The sequence below is a fragment of the Nannochloropsis gaditana genome (assembly GCF_000240725.1).
Source record: "Nannochloropsis gaditana CCMP526 unplaced genomic scaffold scaffold639, whole genome shotgun sequence".
NCBI lineage: Eukaryota > Eustigmatophyceae > Eustigmatales > Monodopsidaceae > Microchloropsis > Microchloropsis gaditana.
Genome location: NW_005803314.1, coordinates 1 through 12,223, shown reverse-complemented (window position 1 = coordinate 12,223; position 12,223 = coordinate 1). Strand labels below are relative to the sequence as shown.

General features: G+C 58.2%; 2 protein-coding genes across 2 annotated transcripts; both read left to right on the top strand.

The window, feature by feature from the left end:
* Nucleotides 1-1,268: 1,268 nt before the first annotated feature.
* On the top strand, nt 1,269-1,600 carry NGA_2113500 (beta-tubulin; the record flags this gene model as incomplete). Its single annotated transcript, XM_005854054.1, has 1 exon — nt 1,269-1,600. A coding segment is annotated over one exon (332 nt), but the record flags the coding sequence as incomplete, so codon positions are not given.
* Nucleotides 1,601-2,525: 925 nt separating this feature from the next.
* Nucleotides 2,526-2,931, top strand: NGA_2038500 (cryptic tubulin; the record flags this gene model as incomplete). The annotated part of the gene is made up of 1 exon (XM_005854053.1): nt 2,526-2,931. A coding segment is annotated over one exon (275 nt), but the record flags the coding sequence as incomplete, so codon positions are not given.
* Nucleotides 2,932-12,223: the final 9,292 nt, after the last annotated feature.

Sequence of the window (12,223 nt, the reverse complement as noted above, 5' to 3'; positions counted from 1 at the left end):
CGGCCGCTCCAGACCACATAGCGAGTGTCTTTCCAATAAGATTCCTTCATTTGCTCTTTCACCAAAGTGGCGTTCGTCCCTTCGGGATTGGGGGGCGAGGGGATAATGGATGTCAGATTGAAAAACCTGCCATCTCCCGTCTGCCCATACAATGGTTCCACCTTTGCAAATGTATCACGGTTGGTATCTTGAATGAAGCCAAACGTCCACCTATCTCCATTACGAAGTGGTGCTCGATATTTAGGCAAATATTGGAAGGTATGGTTACTGTCAATGGTGTTCAAGCCCCACCACGCAGAGGTGTTGCTGAAATCCTCAATTTGAACAGCAAGTTGAGTTACATCTCCAGGACCGTCATTTCGAATGCTCACTTTGTATATTTGCGTGCTTCCTTTCGAAGGAGTCGTGAAGTTCACAAAAGCATTGTATACGACACTGAGCGTCGGACGGATGTACATGTTCTGATCAACATTTGCATCCTCACGAGGCGCGAACGTGACATTGGATACCGTAGGAAAGGGACTTAAGTCTTCCATTCGACCGTAATCCATGGGAGCGTGTGCATTCTGGCCACGAGCAACGGTCGCGACGGCAACGAATGTGGAAATCCAAACGACGAAATGCTTTACAAGCGGGAGGAGATAGACCATTTTTTTGATCTTGTATACCGCTATGGCTCAAACCTAGTAAAATTTAATGCATAGATCAGTATCATTCTTAGCGCTTTCATCGCTTTAAGCTACTTTCGAAAAGCACTCTTTGCCTTGCAGTCGAGCATTCTTCAAAGTTTACGCAAAAGCTGGCCTTACAATCGAATATTTGGCCAACAGAACACTTCACGGGTCCACCTTCTCATTCCAAGAAAATTCATGGAAATAATGAGTTTTTTTCTGGAATCGTGTGGGTCAGGGAAGGAAGTTTGCTTCGGTTTAGCGCAGGAACAGGGGAGGTTAGCGACACGTACTCGCCTTCCAAAGAAGCTGGACGACCGTGTCGAAGGACGCGACATTCTGGTGAAATATGGAATTTTAGACTCGTATTGTCCGCGGTTTGATCTCTCTTGTCCCCACAGACATAGCCATGGTCTCAGCGACCTTGCACGTTCACATCGGTCAGTGCGGAAACCAGATAGGAGAGCAGTTTTGGTCCCTGGCCGCAGACGATTTTGCCGCTGCCGCCGACAACGGCGATGCTTCTTCGTTTAGCCCCCAATACCCCCATCCATTGTTCCATGAGCAGGATGGTCGGGCTGCCGCAGTCTTCGTGGATAGCGAGGCTAAGGTTGTTGATCGCCTTCGCAAGAATTCTCGATTGGCCAGCGTCCTCCGTAAGGAAGCTTGCATTACGGACAGCTCCGGCCGTGCTAACAACTGGGCCATGGGGTTTACTTCGTCTTGTAAAGAACTAGCTCAGAGCCGCGGGCTATTTTATTCCACTGTAAACGTCCTTCGACGGGAATTAGAGCGGATAGACTCCCTTCAAAGCCTAGTTATCTACCACAGCTTGGCGGGTGGGACGGGTTCAGGCGTCGGTTCCGCGCTCTTCCAGTACCTGCGAGAGGCCTGCCCCTCCGTGAACATCACCACATGTTCGGTGGGACCGTTTTCAACGGGTGACTGCGCAACGCAGTGGTACAACTCAACGTTTACCTTGAACGCCCTCAGTGAGCATGCGGATACTGTCCTATACCGAGATAATGATCAGTTGCTCGGAGAGTACCTGCGGGTGGCTGGCGCGGCCGAAGGGACGGGCAGGAGGGGGATGTCCGGCGGACGAGGGCTTGCACTTGCCACGTCAAAGGCGTCGATGGGGCGTTTGAACGAGAGTCTGGCCGCTGACCTGGCCTGTCTCCTCTTCCCCACAGTGACCTCCCCCTCGATTCCAACCTGGTGGGGGGGGGGGGTACCGGGCCTGGGACGCACTGGCACTGCAGCACGACTGCACGCCCTTCAAGTACGCTAAATTCGTCGACAATCGCTCTTCCTGGTCCACGTCCACTGCGACTACCCTTCCAACGTCCTCTGTCTCCTTCAAAGCTGCTGCCGGGCACGGCCTTCACCACTTGCCAGATGGCAGGCTTGGGGGAGCAGGCGGAGGCCAATGGGCCGATGAATGCGTCTACCTAGGCAAGGATGTGATCGCAAGCTTTCCAACGGAGGATGGGAGGGGGAAAGCCAACGTGACGCTGGCCGCTCAGATGACCGTGCGAGGGGTGGATCTGCCGGGCGCGGGCCCACACGTCCCAGGGCAGGAGCAGGTCTCCTTGTCCGAACACCCCCGAGGCAAGGGGGGACCGCAAAAGAGCGGGCAATGTCGGGATTCCAACAGAAACCACCAGAAGCCCCAGACAAGCAACCCATATCTCCCCCCTACCCCTTGGCACCCCGGCCTGACAGCCTTCCTCCACCACGACCTCCCGCGGGCTCTCCGTCTCCCATCCTGGCGGCAGGGGTCGCCCATCGGAACCGTCTTCTCCTCCCACTCCCAGCCCTCTATCCTTCCTTGCACGTCCATGCCTGCTGCCCGGCCTTTCTCCTCCTCAAGTCCCGGTGTAGCAATCTGCGCCAACCGGACACACATGTCCAGCACGGTCGAAAAAGTCCTAGGGCGAGCAGAGGAGATGGCTGAACACCGGGCGTACTTGCATTGGTTCCATCGACACGGCATTGAGGACGACGATTTTACGGCAGCATTTGAAGGCCTGCGACGTGTCAAGGAGGAATATGATGAGTTGGGGTCGGGGTCGGACAGGGCGCTTAGAGACATGTCGGGAAGAAGGCGAATTCGGGATTACAGATAGGTGTGATGATTGCGTCTTCCAGAGGCCTTTTTTGAGACCCGCTCAAACAAAGTCATGGGATGTCAACAACGTTGTAAAGTCCTTGGCGGGGTTGTCTGTAAAAAGTGGCAGGACGGAGTGGTCGGTCCCCGAGGAGTATTTTCATCAGCTAGAACAGGGCAAGGAACTGGTATGGCTACGGACTTCTACAATTTTCAAATGTGAGGCAACAAATTTTCCAGTGTGACTGAGATAAATTTTTCGTGGAGGCGTCCGTCGTTTCGCTTTCTTTTTTTCTGTCATACCCATTTCACCCCAGAAATTTCTCCATCTCGAGACCTCTATTCTCCAATTTCATTCATGGACTTCCATTACCACACCATAAGGGTTTCCCTCCTCATTATGCTTACCTGGATTATCTTATTGTCAACACAAGAATGCTCTTACAAAGTTCCCTTCAGCCCCAAGGCACAGGAGCTTTGGTGGACACAACTATACGCGTATGCCCTGCCCTCTATCATGTTATGGTCTTCAAGCTGGTACGACGAAGATGAAAAAACACATTGTCCAAAAACTATCAAGTATTTTCCTGCACGTATATTCCTATTTTTCCATCCCAAACGCAGTGCGAGGGTTGACGTGTCGCACATCTGTGCCATGCACTTGATGCCGCTGCCTGCCATCTTGTGTTTCAAAATGTACATTGCACGAATCCATCCATCGATCTTTTTTCCAAAATGAATCACAAAAATGATTCAAATGCTACTGCACTGCCTTAGCACGGGTCAAAAATAAAAATCACGGAAAGGTCATAGACGCACTGGAAAGCGATGCTTCCCGTGTCCCCTCGCTGCCTCCTCGCCGCTGGAGCTGCTACTTGCCTTGCCTACGCCGACACTTATGTTCTTCTACCGACAGGCGAGCGCCCAAACGCACCCTCATGGGCCTTCCTTTGTTTCTTCATTTCCTGACAGGGGAGGCACGGTGGTAGCGGCATTGGAGTAGGCCACTAAATTCTTTAGTGTCGCGGACCTGAAAATGAGCACCTTCCCAACGGCGTCCTCGCCCCCCCGTTCACCGACACATGCAACCCCTCAACCCGCTTCCCCAACCCTCGTGGAGACCACGTCGCCGCCATTACCACCGCTGTCGGCTGCGTCCACACGTACAGGTCCAGCGTCGGCGGCGGGCGGAGTCTGGACGAAATCATCGTTTAGTCCGCACACACCCGGTTTGTGCTCCAAGGACCTGAACGACTTTGACTTCGACGGCATCGATAAAGATTTGGAACGCTTTCAACAAGACGAACTGGTCAAGCAAGCACTTTCGAGAGGGGTGGAATTGAAGGGATACTCGGCGCAGATTGAGCAGGAATTGAAAGAGGTGGAGATGGAGTCAGTGAAAGAGTACGTTCAACAATCCTCGAATGTAGCGGCGCTCCATGGTCAGATCCAATCGTGCGATATGATCCTGGCACGCATGCAGGAGATGCTGCTGGGCTTTCAAGCAGATCTAGGTGGAATCAGCGATGAAATCCGACACTTGCAGGAAGAGTCACGCTCTATGAGTATCAAACTCCAGAACCGGCGGGACGTGGAGGCCCAGCTCCAAAAGTTTCTGGACAAAATGGTCTTGCCCCCCGACATGGTCTCCACGCTGACTGGGAAGGAAGTCAGCGATGCCTACATGGAATACATTGTCAATTTGAACAGCAAACTCGCCTACATATCTCAGACCCGGCCTGCGCCGGATGGGAGCAGTCTGGACATGGCACCGAAGGAAACCGCAGCGGGGAAAGAAATGGCACCCAAGTTGGAGAAACTCCGACTCAAAGCTGTGGCCAAGGGCCGCGATTACTTCTTGCAGCGCATCGCGGAGCTACGGAATCCAAAGACCCACGTGCAGATGGTCCAGCAACATGGCTTGTTGAAATACAAGCACCTGTACAAATTTCTGGTGAACGCGGCGCCGGAAGTCGCGGAAGACGTGCGGACGACCTACGTGGAGACGATGGGCAAGACTGTCTTCAGCCTTTTCCGAGCCTACCACGCCCAGCTCCAGAAGCTGGTGGTGGAGGTGGCGAACAAGAACGACCTGATCGCGGTGGAGGAGTCGGCCGTGCGGGGCCTGTTTTCGAGTCGGGTCGACTTGGGGAAGCGGGGGGATGCCTTCTCCTTGGGCGGACGTGACCAGGTGTTGGGGACGGTGGAGGACGAGCCCATACTCGTGCACATTGCGCAGGCGCAAAAGGCCCAGTACCCCTACGAGGTATGCCTCCGCAGCGTCTTCAAACATTTGACGGAGGCGGTCACCTGTGAATTTTTGTTTTGCCACGATTTCTTCGATGCACATGCTCCCGAACCGGCAGGACAGAACGATTCTGGCCACCGGGGGACCGAGACGTTTAACGCCGTTTTTGCACGGACGCTGAGCTTGTGTCTAGAAAACTTGGAGAACTATTTGTTCAATTGCTACGATGCCATTTCGCTTCTCTTGATGATCCGACTCACCATTTTTTTCCGGAGAATCATGCAGCGGCGGCGGATACCCGTGCTGGACGCATTCTACGACCGGGTTACCATGTTGTTATGGCCCCGTTTCAAGGCGATATTCGACGCCAACCTAAAGAGCGTTCGGACGGCCAATGCGAAGAAGTTGGGGGGGGTGGATTTGCACCCGCATTACGTGTCGAGGCGATACGCCGAGTTCACAGCCACGTGTCTAGCTCTGCACGCGGCGGCATACCCCAGTGGTGGCTACAGGGGGGCACCCGCGGCGGTCTTGCCTCCCGTAATGCAGACGGGCGGGGAGGACATGCTCCTCCACGACGTGTCGACGCTGACACGAGAGATCTTGACTTTGCTGCAGCGGCTGGCCGAACGCCAACGGGGAATCAAGGAACGCTATGTCTTTCTGATCAACAATTACGACCAGATCTTGAACGTCTTCCACGAACGGAGGGTGGAGGGGGAAGAGCGGCGTCGCTTTGAAGAGGCTCTGGCGCACCAGCGGGAGCTTTTTGTCGAGGAGGAATTGAAAACCGCATCCTTTGGCCGATTGATTGCCTTTGTCAAGGACTCAGAGGCGACTGCCGCCAGCGCCCTTAGTGAGGGCCGAGAAGGGCCTCTGGAGGTGGATGCGGGAAAAGCCGAGCAGCTGGTGCGGGAATTTGCGGCGTCCTGGAAAGCGGGCATAGAAGGGATCTACAGAGACGTGATGGCATACTTTGCGAATTTCAAAAACGGAATGGAGATTTTGAAGCAGGTGTTGACGCAACTGCTCTTGTACTATACGCGCTTTCAAGAAATCTTGAAGAAAGCTTGGCCCCGGAATCCGCCCGCCTTCGCCCAAGACGTCGTTCAAACCAGTCAGATCCTTTCGGAGATTCGGAAGTACAACCGGACATTTTAAAAGGGCGGGAGAGCCGGCCAGGATGGAGGCCTCATGTTCACATGCATGCATATGTCAAAAGGGGCAGACTGTGCGTCGCAACACGACAGAGTACGATAAAACTCGGAGGAAGAGCGCACAAAATGCTACGAAATCAAAACCTCTACTATGTGAACGATGGCCATCGCTCCAATCTTCTGAATCTGTGCGTCTCACGCTCCTGCGTTTTGTTCATTCTTGTAGAGTTCTACCTGTACACTTGATACGCATGCCATTTACAAGTCCTTGGCCCCGTCCTCCCCCTTGTCCTCCCCCCCGACCTCCCTTAGCACCCCTGACTCCCTCCTTCTTTCCAATCGCTCCGTCAGTGCCTGCAGGGCGGAGACACGCCCGTTCGGGTCCAAGCTGTCCAAGACCGGCTCCAACAGCGCCAGGTCCAGGGCCGCGCGAGCCCGATCTGCGTGGAGACGCGTCACGTCATCCTCCTCCCCCCGCCCACGCACACGGTCTAGGACGCGGAGACACGCCTCCAACGCCGGCAGCCCCAGGACGGGAAGCAGCCGCGCAGGCCCCAAACCCCGCACAAGCCGGAGCAAGAGGTAGGCGGAGGCACGTCGGACCAACACCATCGCCTTCCGATGAGCTGCCTCCAGCCCGGCCTCGGCCTCCCTGGGCCCCGTCCTCCCCCCGTCGTCCCTTCCCCCGTCCTCCCCCCCCCCCTTCCCTTCCTTCCTCTTCCCTCTCCCTTGATAGCTTTCCGCGCCATTACCACCATTCGAGGCTCTTCCTCCCCCTTCTCTTCCCCTTCCCTCCAGGGTAAGAATGCTCAAGACCAGGTCAAGAACATCGGTAAGGTACAAGCGGGAGGACCAGCCCATCCACGCCATGAGGTCCGCCATACCCGACAAACAACTCGCCCGAAAATGCCCTTCCTCCTCCAAGGCCTCCGCCCTTGCCCTCCATTCCCCTCCCCCCGCCTCTCCCACCCCCGGTCCCTCCCCCCCTCCCTCCCCAGGACCGGACCCCCTGCTCGTCGATCCCGTCGGCCGACTCCCTCTCATCAGCACCGGCATGACCCGCGACGCGTAGACAGGCATGGCCTCCCCGCACCGCTGTAACGCCTGCATGAGCGCCTCCCCCACCTTCAGCTTGTACGCCCATATCTCCGTGCAGACCGTCCGCCCTCCCTCCAGCCCTCCCTCCCGCCCTCCCTCCCGCCCTCCTCCATGCTCCCCGTCCACTGCGTTCAACAGCCGATCGATCACCCGGACAGGATCCTTCTCACTCAAAACCGCCAGGCCCTGGACTGCCGCCAGGTACACGTAAGAGTCTTGGTCATGGAGAAGAAGCAGGAGCAGCTCCAGCGCCCGCCCCCAGCCTGCGTCCATCCCGTCCTCCCCCGGCCCCTCTGTCCGCCCTTGCCCCGACCCGACCGGAGCGACCTTCCGCCGGGGCGGGAGGGCGTGCAGCACTTTGGTCAAGGTGACCAGTCCTCGTGCCCGTAGCGGCACCAAGGGACTCTCCACGTCCGACTGGATCGCCGCCAAGACCTCCGGCAAGCCCTGCGTTCCCCCCTTGGAGGGTATCACGGCCTCTCGCCGACGCTGTGCCTCGCGCTCGCTTAGGCTCAGGGACCGGGTGCAGATCGAAGCTCGCACGGACAAGGCCATCTCCAGGAGAGGCGGAGGGAGGTGAGCCCTGCCCCTTTCCCTTCCTCCGCCACTGCCTTCCTGCTCCCCATCTCTCTCTCGTACATCCGGGTCGCCTCCTCCGGGCGCCACCAACTTTTCTAACAAGGGCACCAGATTTCGCAGGGCCTGCTCTTCCTCCTCCTTTCGAACCTCCCCTCCCATCTCCAAGATGACGCTCAGCAAACTCAAGACAACCCCCAAGAGCTCCCCCAACCCCCCCCGGCCCTCCTCCTCCCCCTCCTCTCCCCTCATCCCCCCCCCCTCTGTCCCGCCCTCTCCACGCCACTCCCAGGCAGAGTTGCGGGAGGCCAGGAAAAGCACGAGTCCAATGCTTTTAATAATTTGAGCGCCTGAGCCCCAAGTTCGAGGACCCAGACCGGCCACTTTCCCCAATAAGGTCGCCACCACCGCGCCTCGCGCCATCTTTCGCTCCGCCTCTTCCATGCCCTCCCTCCCTCCCTCCCTCCCTCCCTCCCTCCCTCCCTCCTTGCCCAGGTCCCAGTTCTCTGGAGACCCGTGCGCTCTCAATACGTCCTCCGTCACCCGCACCCCTCTCAAGCCCAGATACACCACCATCAGCCTCTCCCACACCAGCCCTGGCACCTGCTGTCCTTCCTCGCCCTCTCCTTCCCTTCCTTTTTCACTCTCTCCTTTCCCCTCCGCAGCCAGCCTTTCCAGCAACGGGAGCAGAACCTCCTCAGCCACCCCTTCCGCCCTCATCAGCGCCCTCTCCGTCCCACTCAACTCCAGCCCTCGCATTTCCTGAACGACCGAAGCGAAGTTTGAGGTGGAGGAGGAGGAGGAGGAAGGGAGGAAGACGGAGGCTTTTTCCGCCTCCTCTGGGCTCAGGCGCTTCACCGCCACCCCTCCGCCCCCCCGGGGACGAACCTCATCCTCCCTCCCCTCCCTCCCTCTCCTTCCCCTCTCCTTTCCTCGCCCCCCCACCCCCTTCGCGTACGGCCCCTTGACTTTCCCCCACTCCGAGCAAATGCAAACATCCGTCCACCAGGAGCACGTGCGCCCTCCCCTTTCCCCTTCCCTCCCCCGTCCCTCCCGCTCCGTCCTTCTCCATGCCCGCCCCTTGCAAAAGCACCAAAAGGCAGGCCTCCACCTCCGCTTTGCCCCGGGCCCGCGTCGACCGGACGAAGCCGTACAGATCCATCAAGGGGAAGATCAAGGAGGGGACTGCCAACGTCTCGACAAAGGCGGGTAACGGCGGTGTGACCGTTAACAGGACCTGCAAATCCTCAACGGCTCGTTCAACGGTCGCCTCGTCCGCCTCCTCCGCATCGGTTTCCTCCACCAGAAGGGGCTGAAATAGGCATGGGAAGAGGAAGACGTCGCGGGTGACGAAGGGAAAGCGCTGGGTGAGGCGGTGGATGAGGGAAGCGAGGAAGGACTGCACGCGGCCGTGGTCCCGGGCGGGAGTGTGGAGGAGGGGGGGCAGCTGAGGGGCGAGGCCGGCGATGTATTCGGAGGGGGAGAGGTGGGAGGGGAGGGAGGTGAGGAGGCGGAGGACTTGCTCATGGGCGGGGAAAGCCTCGAGGGTGTCGGGCAAGCCCCCCAAGAAGGATTCCAGGACGGCCCGGAGCCCTCCCGGCTGGAGGAGGAGGAGGGAGAGGCGATGGGCGCAGGCGCGACGGAGCCACGGGGGGAGGGAGGACGGATGGGAGGCAAGGAGGGAGCGGAGGCCGTTGACGACCAGGCGGGGACCGAAGCGAGTGGACAGAACCTGCAGGCGCTGGGAGACGGTCGGGGTGGAGGGCGAGGGAGGAAGGGAGCGTGAATGGTGCTGGAGGGAGAAGTAAAGGGCAAAGAGGTCGGCGATGTGCCGGGCTTGGAAAACAGAGCCGAACTGCTCGAGTTCCATGGAAGCTTCTAGAATGTCGGCGAACCGGAGGGAGTGGGCGAGGCGGAGCAGGCGGATAGGTCTGGGGCGGAGGGAGGGAGGGAGGGAGGGAGGGAGGGAGGGGAGGGGGAGGGTATTGTGGGAGGGAGGGAGGGAAGAAGAGTAAGCGAACATTCCCGATGCTTAAGAGCCGAACAAAAGCGAGGGAAAGGGTAATAGAGAACAAGCCACAGCCCTGAACGACAAGCTGTGCCATGGCGGTAACGGGCCGTGAAGGAAAGTGCAACGAGGCAGGATTCAGAGGATATAAGTACTCAGCAGCGTCCGATCCGTGAAGATCGTACCACAGGAGTATCTGCAGCACCCCCGGTCCCGGCCCCTCCGCCGGGAGGCTTTGTGAAGCCCTCCGAGGGGGGGGGGGACGCAGTGGGGCATCATCATCCCTTGCCCTTTCCACGCCAGGGGGCGGGTTTGGCGCCCGCCCTTGGAGGCAAGTACGACTGACACACGCAGAGGGACACTGGAAACTCCCACCCCGACCACGAAAGAGAGCACTCTTTGGCATACTCTCCTAGGGAAGGCACCCACTTACCGCGCCTGCCCCTCCTGCTCTTGCCCCTCGCGTTCGCTCCTTTTCTCCGTCCCGCCGCGACCCTCTCCTGGGGCCGCCACAGCCGCCAAACCCCATGCCAGGACTGGGGGTGGGAGCGTCACCGCCTTGCTCTCCTCCCTTCGCTCCAAGGGCCTACCCACTCCGTCGTCCAGACAGGGGTAGATGCCCCAGAGCACCAACACCTCCAAGGCCGTCCGCAAACTATTGAAATCCAGCATGCTGAACATACCCGAAGGAGGGGCTCCGCTCTTCCGGTGCCCCGGTGCTTGGGGTGAGAGACCTTGTGAAGGCGTGAGCGTGTGAGCCAGATAAATGACGCGAGAAAGCAGTGGACACAACAGACGGTCTAGCAAGACGTCGCGTAGTGCTTCGGGCCGGCTGCCAAGATCGATTATGTTGTCGCCTGTCATGTCGCCGGGGGACGCCTCATCGTTACTGGATCCACGTGTCGGTGAAGAGAGAAAAGGGGCACATGCCCGAGCGAGAAAGGGGGACAAAGCGGTAGCGGCTTCATAGGGGGTCGTGGCCGTGGTGCAAACAGGAGGGATATGAATGTTCTTGATGGCTTGAATGACTGCTGATAACGTAACACGAAGAGCCTTAAATTCCTCTTGAGGCGTCTGCAAAGGCTTGGGTATTGTTCTCATACCCTAATGCGCCTAACTATGAAAAATGGACGGGGAGGGCATGTCAAGCACGGGGTGGCGGGAGGTTATATTAGTCACTTCCCGTCGCAAGTGTACCGTCGCAGTGAACCCAATTTCATGCCGTTGAAGACCTCTCTAGTGAAGAAAATTGCAATTCCCACAGGCATACTTCATGATTTTCATATGCGTGGTTTCGGTTGACTTGGTACGAAGGAACAATGAGTATACTCCCAGCCCTCTCTTTCCGCGCTGCGTCCTGCAGCTTGCCCTGACTCAAGAGCCTCTGAGTAGGATGCTCACTTTCACCGCATTGTTCATTGAAAAATCCTTGTTACATTCCGCATTCATGCACATACACTACACAGCCCACGGAATGTCCACCCCGACCCTTCTGCTCCGAAAATCGTGGACAAGAGCCGTCATCACATCCCCCCTCAGGCGGCATGCGTCCACCTCTTCGTACCAGACTGCTCCGAGCTCCCACCATTATACGAGCGTGGTTGCGGCAGTAGCCGCCACGACCGCCCTTATTTACTGGACCACCGAGCACCAAGCGCCGACGGACCGCCAAGAGGGTATTTCTGCGTTCACTTCATCGTGCGCCCCACGGAAGGCTCATGCTCAGACATTGTATGTTACGGGGTCGGAGAGCGGGCGGGGTTTACAAGAGACTGTAATAGGAAAGCCGAGAATGGTTCCTTTGCCAGGCCCACCCGGCCCTATAGACAGTGTGTCTTTCGGTCCCTCATGGGCCGTGGTGGCGAAGGCCGGGAACGTCTACTTGCTGACAGGAATCGGGGGGGCCAAGGAGGAGGAGAAAGGGGCAGCGGGGAGCACAACAACCTTGCTGTATGAAGCGGGAGGCGGATGGTTGGGCAGGAGAACTCCAGTGGTCCAAGTTGCTTGCACTCGCAGCAGGATTTATGGGCGGACGGAAACAGGCGACGTCTTGCACTGGACTCTGGGGGACGTTGTTGAGGACGGAGGGAGGAGGGAGGGGAGTCAAATGCCCCTCCCTCCCTCTCAACTCTTCCAACCGCGAGGACCGTACAGATACCGGGAGTGGGGCGACGCAAAGGGAAAACGGCCCACGGGCGTGGCGCATGTAAGTGCGGGGCCCGAGCACGCCGTCTTTGTCCTGACGGACGGGAGCGTGTATGGGGCCGGGGAGAACAAGGACGGTCGCTTGGGCCTCGGCCCAGAAGACGAGGCACCCCGGTCATCCCCAAGCCCTCTCCGCATGCAGCTCCCGGA